Source organism: Talaromyces marneffei, chromosome 4 (assembly GCF_009556855.1).
Source record: "Talaromyces marneffei chromosome 4, complete sequence".
In the NCBI taxonomy this organism is placed as follows: Eukaryota; Fungi; Ascomycota; class Eurotiomycetes; order Eurotiales; family Trichocomaceae; genus Talaromyces; species Talaromyces marneffei.
Window position 1 is genome coordinate 1,876,275 of NC_072351.1, and position 16,569 is coordinate 1,892,843.

Genomic DNA, 16,569 nt, shown 5'->3' on the forward strand with positions numbered 1-16,569 from the left:
GATCCACATCGGCTAACGACAGCTCTTGACAAGAGCTTGAAAAAAAAAAAAGGCTGCAAGAGCCCTTGGTCATGTTTGCACCAATGAAACAACGCAAATTCGAGTATTTTGCTCATTGTTAGTCTGGAAACATACCACGTCAGCACGTACGTAACTTTCCCTTGATCTGTATTCTATACGCAGTGCGGTGGGTGTTTATACGGATCCCCGTTAGCCCTATGTCATACGTAGCACGTCGAACAATCAATCTATGGATGCAACCAAATCGTAAAACATTTCTATCTTGGTTTCAAAACTAGCACCCAGTCTGGACCACGATTTTGGATGTTAGTTTGCGCCTAGTTTTATCAGACAGGTATATATATATACTGCTTCCCTCCACCTCTGTGGTGATCCTACCTAGGCACGATCAACTTTTTTCGATGTTACTCATAAGCCATCAATCTACCCAGGGAGGCGATGAGAAGAGATAACAGTTGCAACACATTCCTTTATTATTTTGTAGTTAATTGCTTCTACTTGACTAGGTCAAGTATTTCCTGAACAACAATGTACCGTCGTGCCACTGCAGAGAAGTCTTTGCAGGACCAAAGAAATATTTTACCAATCGGTCAATTGTTGGTTGTCTTCAGTGGGCTTGCGGTCTCCCTAGTGATCTGCTTCATCGATCAAAATGGCCTCAGCGTCGCTCTTCCGGCTATCAGCAAAGAGTTGAACGCTCAAGATACGATTTCCTGGGCCGGAACATCATCGCTCATCGCCAACGCCGTCTGCACCGTTCTTTATGGTCGGTTGTCTGACATCTTCGGCCGCAAAAGTGTTTATATCAGCGTCCTGGTCCTTCTCAGTGTTGCTGATTTGCTTTGTAGTCTGGCTCAGAGCCCGTCGATGCTATATTTCTTTCGTGCGTTGGCCGGTATCGGTAGCGGTGGTATCTTCAATATGACGATGATTATTGTGAGTGACGTCGTCACACTGGAAGATCGAGGCATGTACCAGGGTATTCTGGGTTCATGCGTGGGCATCGGGAATGTGATCGGTCCCTTGGTCGCAGCTGCGTTTGTGCAACATGCCTCATGGAGAGGTATCTTTTACCTACTCACCCCATTAGCGGCCACGAGCGCCGTGGTAGCATGGTTCCTCTTGCCAAGTAAGATGAGACCAGAGTCGATGAAGAGTCAAGTGAAAAAGATTGACTTCGCGGGTGTTCTCACATCAACGATTGCCATTGTTTTCATTTTGATTCCCATCTCTGGTGGTGGTCTGTACTTTCAATGGGATTCTGCGCTGGTGATTAGTTTATTGACGATTGGAGGCTGCTCGGCCGTGGCTTTCTTATTCACTCAATGGAAGATTGCATCCCTTCCAATGATGCCTCGTAAGTATTGCCCGCGCTTTCTGGGTCGGACGTTGGAAAGATTGAACTAACATCAAATAGTTTCTCTGTTCAAGAATCCTGTTATCACAACCCTTTTCTTACAGAGTTTTCTTCTCGGTGCTTCATATCAGTCCTTGTTATATTACTTGCCACTGTACATTCAAAACGGCCGTGGCTGGTCACCAATTCAATCTGCGATATGTTCGTTGCCTTTGGCCTTTTTCCAGTCAACTGCCTCTGTCCTATCGGGACTGTACATGTCACGTTTCAATCGGTATTTTGAGGTTATTTGCGTTGGGTTCTCTTTGTGGTGCCTGTGAGTTTTCAGCTTATCTCCCTTAAACCGCAGTACGTAAATACTAACGTTGCGTATAGTGGAATTGGCTTGACACAGCGGTGGGATGGAAACACCACCAAGGGCGAAATATACGGGATGCTTGCTCTCATCGGCACTGGAATTGGGTCCATATTCCAGCCAATTGTAGTCGCTCTTCAAGCCCACAGCCCTGTGGCAAAACGAGCCGTCGTGATTTCCCTCCGTAACTTCTTCCGTTGCACCGGCGGTGCAGCTGGCCTAGCGATTTCGGCAGCAATACTGCAGGCTGTTCTCAGGAAGAATCTCCCGAGCGAATATCAATACCTCACCCATTCCACATATGCACTTCCCGACCAAAGCAGTATCCCAGCAGCGGATTGGGACTCTATTGAGAACGCTTATCTCAAAGCATCCCACTCAGTTTTCACCTTCCAACTACCTTTGGTTGGAGTTTGTGTCCTGACATGTGTATTCATTCGGGACAAGGGGTTAAAAAAGCCAGAAGACGTCAAGGAGGAGGATGCAAAGGAGAAAGAGGGAGTGTCTCAGGCCACTACACAAGTTGATTATGACATGACGGAGCAAGAAGACGATAATCAACACGATCTTGAAAACCAGCTAGATAATGTAGAGAAGGAAGGGCGCAAAAATGACAAACCTGAACAAGCGTCGACCGAGGGGCAAGTTCACGATAATATTCGAGAAAAGCGGTTATAAACCGACTTACGACTAACACGTTTGCATGCGGGTTTGGCACATATTGCATTATACCATAGAATTTATGAATAGCTTGATAGATTTGTTGCAAATATAATTCCAGTTTGATCATCATAATTCCAAGGAAGATGAAGTAGAAAGTGAACAACAGAAACAACAAATCTACGATCTGGCCAATGAGCGGCTCTGGAAGCGCCCCACCGGCGATATGTGCCCTTTCCAGCTTCCATATCAACCTCATTCTTCCTTCCTCCCTTACCGTATCTGCATCGATTATCAGCTTGTCGTTCTTGGCAAGGATATCTATGAAGTCCAGGATTATGTGAGCCATGAACTCATCTCGCGCCGCTTCGACAGGCTCCGAGCACAATCCGCGTAAGCGTGGCAGGACAGCATGTACACGCTGCAAGAACCGAAAACAAAGAGGACGCTGCTGCACCACCAGAGTAGACATTATTTGGTATCTCCAGGGCTAATATTTCCAGTGTGGCAATGAGTATCCTAATTGTACAAGTTGCCGAAAGGCTGGGGTGGAGTGTGATAAATCTTCAGTCAGCCTGGAGACCGAGAACAACCCGAGGCATATACGTATACAGTATACTTCCCATAAGTAGCATGTTTCTATACTGACTGGTCCTTACCAATACTATAGCTATATTAATGTATTGATGATTCAGGAGCTTAAGTACATATAAGTATCTAGTTTGCTGGAAAGTGCCTGTTGGCTAGACGATTCCTCACGTAGACATCCATAAAACTTGACGAGGAAATGACAGACAAGAGGATGATGCAGAATTACTATGAGTGCATGGAATGGATGACCGCCATGGGGCGAGCGTTCGTATCTCGAAGCCAGGGTTGTGGAGCATGCTATACCTAGGGTTAGCGTGGTTATGGCCACGGGCCACATGTCTTCGGAAATAGTCGTGAGTGAACCACCGGTACACACTACCCATACGCGTACTACCTGTAGACTGTAGTAGCCAGGGGCCCTGTCTTAGAGAGACGTCTGACTGTTGACATTGAATGCATCAGGATTACGAAGCGGGGTCTGAGTTTCCTGCTTATTTCGTTGATCGATACGATTTGAAGAAATGCCAGGGCCTAGACCACATTTGTGTTACATACGGAGTACATGTATTTAAGATTCATTTGTTTACGAAGGTTGTTTTTTTTTTTTTTTTTTTTTTTCATGGCAATTGATTGTTCTAGCCTTCATTCTTGGCCTGGACTACTACAGTGTTAGTTGTAGTTCGTAACGCATCAATACATCAACACGATAATCCGGGTCAACCATCTCCCCAAATGAAAAAAAAACACACATGACAGCAAAAATCCCAACACATCATACTACGAGTAGTTACGTACTGTACTAAACAATCAATTCTCGAAGCTATGTGCTAATCCAAGCGCTGCCATGCCATGTCAAACGTCACATTCACATGCAATCCCCACCGTGGCCCACTCAGGTACTATGTATATACTGTACTCCATACATTGATGGCTATTAACTACCGCCGTAGGGCTATCAAAGCAAACCCCGATCAACGACAATGGAACATGACAGACAGGCTCAGCCCCCAGAATACATACATATGCATCCATCTCTGATCGAGCTTAGGGCTACTCCACCCCTCCGCCCCCCATCCCTCCGCCTAACTTATCTGATCCCCAATCGATTGAATCCTACGGAGAGTACAACAAATCTCACCGAGATACAATCCCCCATTCAAAACACATACATCGTCGTACCCGGTGTGTAAACGTATCGGATAACTTAGGAACATCAATTGATGCCATCCTCGCTTCATGCTTTTCCAAAGGACGATATCGTTTCAATGTTCCGGTGTACCTACGTACGTACATTGTTCCTTCTCAATTTGAGCCTGCGGTCCCGGGCTGGGCTGGGCGCAATGGTATCATCCATCTACCTATCGGACGAGTAGACGAGTAGACGAGTATAGGAGAGACATGTGCTTGACGCCTAGGTAGTAACTATGTAACTATCCCTGCATGCCAGGTTCCTTCACATGTAGACAAAGTAGGTATATGCATACTACGAATGGACTTCCAGCTTAGTTAGGGGGCTATACTCGTAGTAGAGTTACTAGAGTACTATGCAATAATAAATCAAAACATACTCGTAGTAGTTAACTAACTAATTGACTTCTATGACGGTAATAGGATAGCCGAATAACCTTGGGTATTCCATTCCACGTCCAGCGGTTTCACCCAATCCAAATCCAATTTTTTGATCCAACCCTCTATATAAGTAAAACTAAAACTAAACGAAACCTAACTAGTATATGCAGATTATAATGACGAATCACACAAGACTGACAATAGAAAAGCGCTCAAATGGATATCAAATATATGTATATCGATGTATATTATATGGTGGTATATTTGATTGCTTATAGCTTGGCGGTTTTGTCGTCGGTTGCCTCTCCATTATTGAAGTAGCCGTTTCCATTCGGTAAGGGACGGCCAATTGATGACAAGAGAGCACCGACTTCACGTTCGAGAGAGGCCACTTCGGAATGGGCGTCGTACATGCGCACACGGATCCAGGCGTCGAGGTCGCTGTCGCTCAAGTCGCGAATGGCCGTCTCGCGATCCACCTTGGCCTCCTGAGCGGCGCGGATGACTTCGCGTGCCACTACGACGCTGACTTCGCGGATGCGTGTGATGTCGGGGTACAAGTATCCCTTTTCGATTTCGTCGGGGAGCATGCATTTGGTAAGTGCCTCACCGGAGGCGTAGACCATGCCGTCGGTGACTTCGACGGCTTTGCAGAGGATTGTTCCTAGACCAATACCGGGGAAGACGTACATGTTGTTTCCTTGGCCGCCGTGGTATTCCTTGGTTTCGCCAGCGGAGTTGGTGAATGTAACTGGTGGGAAAGGAGAGCCGGAGGCGAACAGGGCCCGGCCGTCGGTGTTGACAATAGCTGCTTCGAGGTCGCATTCGGACTTGGAAGAGGGGTTGGAAAGAGGGAAGATGATGGGTTGTTCGTTCCATGCGGCCATCTTCTTCAAGATTTCGGGAGTAAAGACACCCCCAATAGTGGAGAGACCAATAAGCATGGTGGGCTTGACGTGGTCAATGACTTCGTCAAGGGTCTTCCATTGTTGGCCCTTGTTATCCTTGCGGGCAAAGTAGATCTTGTGGTCTGCAAGTCTGTCACCGCGATCAGCAGTGACGAGACCTCTCGAGTCAACTAGATAGAAGCAAGCCTTGGCCTCTTCTTCGGTCATGCCTTCGCGCACAAAGTAGTCGACGATCTGTTTAGCAACACCAACACCAGCACTTCCTGCACCAAGGAAGACAGCACGCTGGTCCTTGGGGTGGACGCCAGAACGCTTAACAGCGTTCATGACACCTCCCAAGATAACGGCACCAGTTCCCTGGATGTCGTCGTTAAAGCTAGTGTATGTATGACGATATCGCTCTAGGGCAGGGAAGGGGTTCTTGAAATCTTCAAACTGAATGACAATACCAGGCCAGCGCTCAGTCAAAGCAGCCATGAGCTCGTCGAGGAATTCTTGCTCTTCTTCCGGAGAGACCTTATCCCGACGGCTACCCATGTAGAGGGGATCTTCTCGGAACGCCTTGTTGCTTGTACCCAAGTCAAGGGTCAAGGGCAGGGTGACTTCGGGGCGGATACCAGCACATGCGGTGTATAGAGAAAGTTTTCCAATAGGAATACCCATACCGTTAATTCCAAGGTCACCTAGACCAAGGATACGGGAACCATCGGTTATAACAGTGATTTCAACATGGGGTTGTGGCCAGTTGGCAATGACGGCAGCAAGGTTGCCTTTGTCTTCGTAGCTGAGGTACATTCCTGTTTTTTTTTTTTTCCATGTCAGTCGTGTTCTAGTTCTGTAGCTCGGGGGAAGTAGACTTACCCTCTGGCTGTTGGTAGATTTCTGACCATCGTTGGCAAGCTTCACCAACAACAGGTGTATAAATTAAAGGAGTCATTTCCTGTAGGACATTAACAGCTTACTCGGATATGTGTCCGGGGGCGAACTTTACCTCAATATGATCGGTCACGAGACGGTAGAAGAGGTGGACATTATTTTTGCGGATGGTACTCAAATATAGGTACTTTTCAATAGGAGTCTGCTTCAAAGCAAGCTGTGCCAGACCTGCGCAAGTCAGCACGTTGTTCATTTGTAAATTGCATCGGGATCCCTACATCTCGCTTTCTGTGTTTCGTAAGACTCGGCACGGGGAGGAGTGAGGCCGTAGGTGCGGAGATATTTGCGGATATAAGGAGGGTTGGCGGTATCGAATGTGCCTTCTCTATCACGGGAATATTTATTAGCATTTGTTCTGGGCGACCACGGAAAAGAAGACACATACGATTGACCTCCATAACCGGGCTGTGGGACATGGTGAGCTGCACGGAGCTGAACGGCCGACAACGAGGGGAGAGTAGGGTGTGGGTGAGACGCAGTCATCTCGTCGGTTGTAGTTTGCGACAGGGAAACCTCAGAAGCTTGATTCACAGCAGAAGGAATGGGAGCTGGAAGGGACGAGGAGGTTGAGATGGAAGCTTTCGCACGATACAAGACAAAGTGCGGACGGGCCCGTCTATGTATATGCCGGAACATGACCGAACCCCCAAGACCCAGGTTGGATTTCCACTAAAGTCCACTCCAATTGAGGCGCGGGTGTATTAGGAAGTTGGAGAATTGGAGCAAGTGAGACTCGCGAGGGGGGGGGAGAATAAAACTAGATTCGGGGGGGAGAGCGGCCCCCTGGAATTGAATATAGTTATTATTAGTCAGTCGTCTTTTACTAGGATGAAGACTAGATCGTGTCAGCGGACTCACAAGCTCGTTTCGATTTTCAAATGGTCAGGCCAGCCTGCGCATGTGAATATTTCTTGTATGGCTGTACGGAGCATAAAGAGTATCGATTGGTATCGCGATAACCCCAGAAAGCCTGGCCACTAAGTTTGGAGGCCCAGAAATATCGGGAAGAGTCGGGGGAGCTTAAACGTTGTCGGTCAAAGAATGGGTCCGAACCATTTCTGGTCCTTATTTTGTGAAATTCGGCGTCTCACTCTCCAATTGCGGCGACGAGGCGGGGAGATTCTCCAACTGGTACAGGTCATGCTTCTCAGGATGCATGGTCTAAGCGTCATACATTATGTCTTGAAGAGAACACGAGAAATCGTTGAGAATTGAGTTCAGTCAGGAAGAATGTTTACTTGTACGAGTTCATAGGAGTCGGCACGACAGAGGAGGTAAGTAATGTTCATTGTTTTACGGAGAACAAATAATTAATTGTGGGACTTGGGCAGGAAGAGGAAGCTAGGCTCTCAGCCCGGGAAGCCGGGACGCTAAGCTAAGCTTCTTGTATTGGACTGTACCCATGTAGTCCTACGTAGTACGTACATGCTACACGCTAGCTTACACAGCAGTGGTCTACGGTAGTTAGTTATCGTAGTATATGTGCAGCAGCGGATCTGTCAGACCGCGCTGCCCCAACGTTTGGAGATTGGCAATGGAATGAAGCTTTTCGTGCGACGCCGATGAGCGATTTATGCAGATTGAAGACTACTATTGATTCACGGAATCCATCGTCGACGCATGCTGGCCAAGAAGGGAGGAAAAAGCTCTCCCTTGCAGGCTGCGTGCCCCAGGGAGAAGAACATGTTCTGGAAGCAGGCTAAAATAGCGCCAATTAGCCAGTATTATTCCCCTAATCGGTAATTCGTGACCAGAGAGCTCGTAACTGCCTGGTTTGTCTTAGCTCCCGCCCTGCCGCCGGAGTGCTTCCAGATCTTGCGGCAGTCGTAGGACGTACGTTCTACGTATGTACGGGAGTAGTACTAGTTACGTATGGGCATCGTCAGTGCGCTTATGTATCGTACTGTAACGGGCTGCCAGCGCCCCGTACTGCTTCTTACTGCGTACTGCGTCTCACGCGGCAGTTTTCTCGTAAGGCTCGACTCGTCATGTGAGGCACCTACATTCGTTTTGTTGGGAAAACCTATTTCCGTGCGATGATCCTTTCGTTCGTTTGATGTGGTATCTCGAATACGACGCAGTACACAGAACGCCAGCCCTTGTTGATTCATGTTCATCATTCATGTTCATGCTCATACGTACTACGAGCATTCATGTCGGACACGCCGTCAGATCGCCCGCCCTTTAACTTTCGACCCCATCGGCGTCCAGGATCCATCCGAGCATTGGTGGCTTGCTGCGTACAAGGGAAAGAGAGCTACGGAATACTCCGGGCTCCTGAGTCCTACATAGTAGACTTCTGTCGCTGCGGGCCCCATCGCTGGTGGGAACCAAAGTGGAACCGGCTAGATGTCGCGTGGACTCTTCTTGGCGTTTGAGGGTACGTACGAGATGATACGTAGTAAGCTCTACTACATAGTTAACTACTACGTAGTTACTACGGAGCAGGGTATCAAATCTAGAGCATGGCTAATTGGACGACAAATTGGGATCATAGATACGTTGAATATTGCATCCTGGATGCGATAATCGTGCGCATCAAACTCCGACATTCTTGGACAGTGTATGTGCTATTGTTTACAATGTAGAATCAGAACTGCTGACCCAAACACGACTCCCGACTAGCAACGAACCATCAGTCGGTGCAGCGAATCACAGCATGTTGTAGCGGATCGCAACACCTCCCGTCTCGAGACCAGACTTGTTTTCTTTGAATCATTTTTGTAGTTGATCGTCTGAAATAAATAATTGCACAGCGGGTGCTGCTCCGATTGGCTTGTTTCGCCGAGATCAAAGAATTGCAGCTTACACTGGCTTTGCTGCTGGCTTCTGTCTTGCGAATGCTGCCAATGTCCTGATATATGTGCATACGCTCTACCTGTACTCCGTACCTCTACCATAAAACTGGGATTACATACTATGAGTAGTAGGCTAAATGCAATTCCGTGTGGATACGGAAACCAAATCCAGCATTCCGTAATCAACAACGGACTTTTAGTCTTTTACCCCCCGCACGGCAAGTCACCGGCTTCATACTTCGGCAGTCTCGTCCTTGCGCACAAAAGGGATGCCTGAAGCTGAGAAATTCGATTTATGTGACCGATGGAAGGGTTATTGTTGACTGTGTATTCATGTAGCGTACGTATCAGGCCGTCAGCACTCGCGGAGTTACTCACCGCCCGCAAGCAGAATCTGGATCTCAAATCGCCCGCCACACGAGAACTACAAATTAGCCGACTACTAAAATTGTCCCCGGGGTCGTGACGATTCGTATTACTACAGAGTAAATGTTTTCGAATACGACTATATTCAACCATTGACCGGTCGTATTCTTATCAATTCTGACCGTCGCCATTCTTTTCTTTTTCGGCAATTGCAATTGCAATGCAATGCAATTGAAATTAACGATCGGTTGTTGACGGGTGCGATGTAAATCATCGCCACATACGGAGTATATCTCGGCGAACTCTCGGAAAAGCCTAGATCGTGTTAGACTTTATCGTCGTATTCCAAGGCTAATTGCAGACAGGAATCATGGGGTAGCGCAGACTCGGGCTTTGCGCTTGGCCTTTTTGGTGTCTTCATCTAACCGCTTCGGAATTTTGTGAATGTAGTCCGTTAGAATGACTCATACCGTACTCCGTCCGTATAGTTAACCAAGTTACGTAGTTACTTCATGCCCCGTTGAAATGAGGAATCGGTGTGAACAGAGGTCAGCCCTCGCTAAACGTGGCGATTGAGTCCGGCTTGGCGTAGATGACCTGTCAATTGTGATGACCAACAGGGAGAATCTAGAATTCTCTCAGAGAGTGACTTGGTAATTTTCGACAATTAGTACGTTAGCATACCAGCTAAGTCTGCTTTTGGCGGTTTGGAGCTTGAAGGTTGAACCGTTGAAGCTATCCAGTTGACCCACTTTCGTCCGGGGTTCTGAAGCTCCACCTCAATCTCAAGTCTACTCTCCAGTTCATACAACTGAAATGTACCTCGGCTTCATTGATCTGATCAGTGGATATGTGTTGTTCTGTTCATAGAGATATATCTTGTCAATGAGGACATTCATGTTGTCTATGGAAGATCGATACATGGCATGGAAGCCACGACATGGCCAGCCAATGGCGTGCTCTGGTTGGGTGGACAGCTGCCAAACCTGCAATCGGGGAAACAACGTCATTCTTGCTCCTTCCTCCCCTCCAGCGATTGCTTTGCTGTTTATGCTTCATTAATCAGCCATCTAACCATCGCTGAGATCGTCTGAGATTCATCCAACGTATATGTTCTAACTACACCATCCGACCGGCAACATGTCGTCCTGTTGTGGTTCTCGCAAATCAACTCGCGGCAGAGGAGACGACACAGAGCCTCTGCTGCCCCGTTACGATGAAGACACCTCCCGGCAACGCCGGCTACGACAAAAACTGCATTCCTATCTGAAGTACAAGGCCATTTCCGAGGGATACATGCCATCGAATGAGCAAGTCATCACGAATCTACGTACTCTGTTGGCATCAGACGTTCTCAATCCGTGCAGGGACGACGTGAGTGAGCCAGGTCGGCAGTTGGCACGCGATGTAAAGACCTTGATGAAAAGCTTTATCGAGCTACTCAAAGATAAGAATGATCAGGATCAGATTCAGGAATTCTTCTGGCATCTTTCCAAGTCGAGGGTATCAATCAACTCTCCGGCTCTGTCTAGTCAGGCCGCACATGCCACTTCTCAAGCCAATACCGGAGCTGGTAAGAATCCCCCAATGAATTTTTTTCCTCTTGTTTTGTACTGACAGTCGTAGCGTACGACAGCCTTCGCACAGTCGGTGGCCTATTGCTCACAAATGCCGATTTCCGCCTATTTCTCGATGACGTCGCAACTATTGGCCGCCAGGTTTTTGCCGACACTACCTATACCATATCCGAAGCAGCGCATGAAGTTGCTGAAGCTGCGGAACCCTCGCAAGATGAATTGAAAAAGGTAGACGGCGCCGGTGCCGACGATGGAAAACCGCCGAGCAAGGATGATCTTCAGAAAGAAGTCAATCAAATTGTCAATACTGCAGAGCAAGGAATTGCCCATGCAGGCCAAGCGTCAATAGAAAGTGCAGACCAGAACTTTTCTGGTTCTCAGCGGGACGCGTTGCTCAATCGACTCAAACAAGCAGTTCTACAACTGCGGAAGCGAAACGACTACACGGCCTCGGTCTCGACTTTATCGAAGCTTATGCAGCGATACGGAAAGATGTATGCAAACGCTGTGGAAGAAACAGCAAGCGCTGTCAATGAAGATGTGGAAGTCAATCGGGACCTCAAAAAAGCAGTTGACAGCTTCTGGATTCTAGTTCGGTCGTTCGGAAGTAGCCAAGAGTGGGAGTACTTGGAAAAGTGTTTCCATGACGTGATGAGACATGCCAACAAGGATCCAGAGTTTGAAACTCTGTTAGGTGATATCGGTAAATCCCTCCAGGAGATGCTAACGGACCCGGCGTTTTTCGACTCGGCCCCGGAACGACTCGATCAACTTAAAGAGAAATCCAAAAACGTGGGCGGTGAGTCCGGTCTTCGAAATGATATTGAGGCATTCTTACAACAAGTAAGACGTACGTTGAGGTCAATACCCCACGATCCAAGTATTGCCAAGATGAATGCCGCTGCGAAGAAGATTATACGAGACGTGTCGAATGTATACACCAATCAAACAAGTACCATCGTCGCTGACGCCTTTCATATCTTTCTTCCGTTACTTATCCGCAGTATTCAGTATATTCCTATCCCAAGACTGGAGATTTCAGTTCCAGAAATGGACTTGCTTATCGAGAATTTGATCTTAGAGCCTGGAAGAACCGTTAACCAGTCATCATTCTTCCCATACAAGGTTCTCGTCACTTCCAAGACCAACATGGAGCTGGCAAAGGTACACTCGAAAAAGGCAAAGACAGACATCAAGACGATACTCACGGTGAACCTCCAAGGGCTTAATATCAGTGCGTCAGACTTTGGCTACTGGATTCGGGCCCATAGTGGACTGCTTTTCCGGTTCGGTGACGAAGGAATTGCCAGTTTCTTCCTTGACGAACGCGGTATAGACGTTGCCGTTGATCTGGAAATTGGTCGAGACCGGCTCGCCCACCTGGTCAAGCTGAGGGGTGTCCGCGTGCACATTCATAAACTGGACTATAAGATCCAACGCAGCCGATGGAAGCTTTTGCTGTGGCTTGTCAAGCCGTTGTTGAAGCAATTGATTCGTCGAACATTAGAGCGAAAGATTGCCGAGATTATTGTGTCGTTGGTCATTACTATAAATAGGGAATTGGTCTTTGCCCGAGAGCGTTTGCGTGCAGTCAATATCGCCAATCCTCAAGATTTCGAGACATTTATTCGAGCATTGCTCGCGCGGCCAAAAACATATGCCAACCCAGAGGTCTATTCAAGGGTAGGAGCATATCCTCCGAGAAGCGGGGTATTCAAAGATGTGTACACGTCGGGCAGCATGGTCAAGATCTGGAGAGACAAGGCAGAAAGAGCCCACGACGTGACTGAAGAGAGCGAAGAGGGCCGTAATAGCGATGGTCTTCATTTGACATGGCGCAACAGTATTTTTGACGTCAACGTGACGTCCGCCAACTAAATTTGATTGCAAGCCGGCTGTATGGAGTTCAGCATTATGTTTATAGCGATAAATGCAATATTTTAAGACATAGTGTGTTCTTCATAGTTCAACCGATGATTTGCAAGCAATAATATACAAAATTAGGGCACAATCGTCCGGCGATCGGAGAAACGATGATCCTGCGGAGATACGGCCACCTAAGCTGTTTACCCGATGTGTACAACATTTAAAGGCTCGAGCGACTCAGTCTACCTATCCACCAAGAGGGGAGTGCAAATTGTACATGGGCGTCTGGGCACCATTATGACGAACTGAATTCATCCACCCATCCATCGGTCGTCCCACCCTCACTTGTTCAACTCGAACCGTCCATCGATCAGCTCTTAATAGAATCCTCTCCGAGGACTTCTAAACCTTTTTTTTTTTTCAGGAACAAAAATGCTCCCATTCAATTTCCTGCTAGTCGTCTCACTCTTCCTTATCCTCCCATTGACGCTATGCGCGGAGGACTACTATAAGATCCTGGGCGTGGACAAATCCGCTGCGGAGCGAGATATCAAGCGCGCTTATAGGACGTTGAGTAAGAAGTTTCATCCTGATAAGAATCCGTGAGTCCTCTATTCCATCCCCTCCCCGGGTAAAAAGAATGAAAAGTTGGGAGTCGATTGGATACTGACAATGAAGGGGGGTGATAGGGGGGATGAATCTGCAAAAAAGAAATTCGTCGATATCGCTGAAGCCTACGAAGTGCTTTCTACAAGTAGCACGAGGAAGATATACGATCAATACGGCCACGAGGGGTTAGAACAACATAAACAAGGCGGCAATCGTGGTGGTCACGCCGGCGATCCTTTCGATCTTTTCTCTCGCTTTTTCGGTGGTGGAGGACACTCGGGCCATGGCGGCGGGCATAGGAAGGGACCTGACATGGAAGTCAAACTGACCCTGCCGCTACGCGATTTCTATACTGGGCGCGATCTGGAGTTCAATGTTGAGAAGCAACAGATTTGTGAATCGTGCGAGGGGTCCGGATCGGCGGATGGAGTGGTTGAGACGTGCGATAAGTGTGGCGGAAGGGGGATAGTGATTCAGAAGCATATGATTGCGCCGGGGATGTTTCAACAGGTTCAATCGCATTGTGATAAGTGCGGCGGCAAAGGGAAATCAATCAAAAAGCCGTGCCCTGTTTGTCATGGTCAACGCGTTGTGCGCAAAACGACCACGATATCGGCTACGGTAGAGAAAGGGATGAGTAAAGGGTCGCGCTTGACGTTTGAGAATGAAGGGGACGAAAGCCCCGATTGGGTTGCGGGCGACCTGATTGTTATATTGGCCGAGCAAGAGCCTGCGCTAGGGGTTAACGACGGTGAGAGAACGGACGGGTCGTTTTTCCGTCGCAAGGGCAAGGATTTGTTCTGGAAGGAAGTCTTGTCTCTCCGAGAGGCGTGGATGGGTGAATGGACGCGCAATCTGACGCATTTGGACGGCCATGTTGTGCAACTCTCCAGAAAACGGGGGGAGGTTGTCCAACCGCTGGCTGTGGAGACCGTGACGGGTCAGGGCATGCCGATTTATAGAGAGGGACATTTACATGACCATGACCATGATGATGACAATGGTGAAGAGTACGGAAATTTGTTCGTGGAATATACAGTTGTCTTGCCGGATCAGATGGAGAGTGGCATGGAGAAGGACTTTCATGCTTTGTGGCAGAAGTGGAGGAGGAAGAATGGGGTTGATTTGTTGCAGGATTCGGGACGGCCTGTCCCTGTTGATCATCAAGACGGGCATAGTAAGGATGAGTTGTGATATATATCAGGCATTTAACTCGTTTAGCATGTACTTTAAATGAATGATTCCCAAGACAGTTATTCTAGATCTGCTCAATTTGACCATACCGTGTTTCTAACTTCTAGCACTTTTACAAATTACATCAAGTGATTCCTGTCAATCCATCAAACATAGCCATAGTCACTTTAATCGCCGCATATAATCAAGCATTGATAACATTCAAACATATCAATGATGAATCAACTACCCGGTCATCATAAGATAGACATATAGCTCTGACACGCACGTCAAACACTCGCAAAGATAGCCAAGAAAGGAAGAAATCACCCCCGATTCGGAAAGATTATCCTCAGTGAGCTTCGTCAAGTTCGCTCCCATCAATCCCAACAGTCCACGTGCCGAGGCTAGTATAGTCTCGTTAGTGCAGAAGCCAATAAACCTGTTCTATGAATCTAACAGGCGGGTGACAGATTAAGATTGACGGATAGCCATGCCCAGGAGGGCAGGTACAACTGCTTCTACTCCGTAGTAGTACACTTGGCAGTGGAACCCCGCAGCCCACTACATTACCATACCGACTCGACCGAGTGATGAAAATCACTCCGTCTTACTTTTCTGCTGATTTATTGCCTTTTGTTTTCCCATATCAAATGACTTGTGGCCTGCATGGGCGGACAGTGCCGCTGTGGGCTCCGCCAGTGACTGACGGAGTGGAGTGGTGTTTGGTTTGGTTTGGTTTGGTTTGGTTTGACTTGGTTTGAGTTTGTGAGTAAAGACGGGTTTGACTTCTGCGGACGAGGTCAGATGATGGTGAGTTGGTTGCCACTTGACTTGCCTCGACAAACACACAGACTCGTCTTCATATGATGCAAAAACTAAATATCGTCAAACAAGTTAACGTTAACTAACTTGTAAGAGTAAGAAGAGTACTCCGTACACCGCTCAAGTTCACATCACCCACCACCGCTGAGCGGTGAGATTGGCCAGACTCCCCGCGCAAGCGCCACCAAATGTCTAACGCTGCGGGCATGGTTCTTGGCAGTACTTGGGAATTTTAGATTCTTATCATTGCAGTGATTACACCCATTTCTAGGTTACTTAGTAGCTTATTATCGAGCGATGGTTTGACTAGTGAGGAGGCACGTTAGAGAACAAATTCATCGGAAAAAAGTCCATGCCGGGTAATCGGCTTGCTACGTAGTTAGTTATTAGGGTTTTGGCCACGCCAAGAGGGCATGCTCTCGCCCATTTCTATATTTACTGCTCGGTATGTCCTACGAGTTACAATAGCAGTATCATTATACGTAGTAACAAGTGAATATATGCACTCGCCACTGGCCAAATAATCCGGTGGAGCCTTGCGTGCCCTGTGGCTGCGACGGGGTCCTGACCTAGGCTAGGCACCTCTCCTCCGTACGTCGTCTCTCTGACTGGCCACCTCTGCAAGGAACAGGCGCTAGGCAAGCGGTTAACATGATGTAGTCGATTGCCGAGAATACTCGCAAAGCAAACTTATTTTTGCATTCGCTCGCTATGACAGGTTGTGTTGGGCTGATTGTGGAGTCGAACTTATTTTGGATGGGAAGGCGTTCAAATTTCACCAAAGATACGTGATACTTAACTACAACAGAATAAATAATATGGCACCGGTAACCTACGAAGAAAATGGCGGGGCATCTCCACCATCAAACATCAATGCGAGCTCGACTGGTACCTTTTTTAGTCTTAGTTCTGGTCCAAGACTCGATGCAAGTTCGGTCAGGAATAAATAAATAAATAC

General features: G+C 47.7%; 4 protein-coding genes across 4 annotated transcripts; 3 read left to right on the forward strand and 1 right to left on the reverse strand.

Annotated features, from left to right (window-relative positions):
• Positions 1 to 549: 549 nt before the first annotated feature.
• Positions 550 to 2,411, forward strand: EYB26_005714 (uncharacterized protein; the record flags this gene model as incomplete). Its single annotated transcript, XM_054264997.1, has 3 exons — positions 550 to 1,378; positions 1,439 to 1,694; positions 1,754 to 2,411. The coding sequence occupies 3 exons, from the start codon at positions 550 to 552 to the stop codon at positions 2,409 to 2,411; spliced, it is 1,743 nt and encodes a 580-aa protein (XP_054120972.1).
• A 2,414-nt stretch (positions 2,412 to 4,825) lies between these two features.
• On the reverse strand, positions 4,826 to 6,880 carry EYB26_005715 (uncharacterized protein; the record flags this gene model as incomplete). The annotated part of the gene is made up of 5 exons (XM_054264998.1): positions 4,826 to 6,258; positions 6,323 to 6,401; positions 6,453 to 6,565; positions 6,616 to 6,722; positions 6,783 to 6,880. The coding sequence occupies 5 exons, from the start codon at positions 6,878 to 6,880 to the stop codon at positions 4,826 to 4,828; spliced, it is 1,830 nt and encodes a 609-aa protein (XP_054120973.1).
• Positions 6,881 to 10,701: 3,821 nt separating this feature from the next.
• On the forward strand, positions 10,702 to 13,016 carry EYB26_005716 (uncharacterized protein; the record flags this gene model as incomplete). Its single annotated transcript, XM_054264999.1, has 2 exons — positions 10,702 to 11,134; positions 11,188 to 13,016. The coding sequence occupies 2 exons, from the start codon at positions 10,702 to 10,704 to the stop codon at positions 13,014 to 13,016; spliced, it is 2,262 nt and encodes a 753-aa protein (XP_054120974.1).
• Positions 13,017 to 13,436: 420 nt separating this feature from the next.
• EYB26_005717 (uncharacterized protein) lies at positions 13,437 to 14,807 on the forward strand (the record flags this gene model as incomplete). Its single annotated transcript, XM_054265000.1, has 2 exons — positions 13,437 to 13,606; positions 13,694 to 14,807. The coding sequence occupies 2 exons, from the start codon at positions 13,437 to 13,439 to the stop codon at positions 14,805 to 14,807; spliced, it is 1,284 nt and encodes a 427-aa protein (XP_054120975.1).
• Positions 14,808 to 16,569: the final 1,762 nt, after the last annotated feature.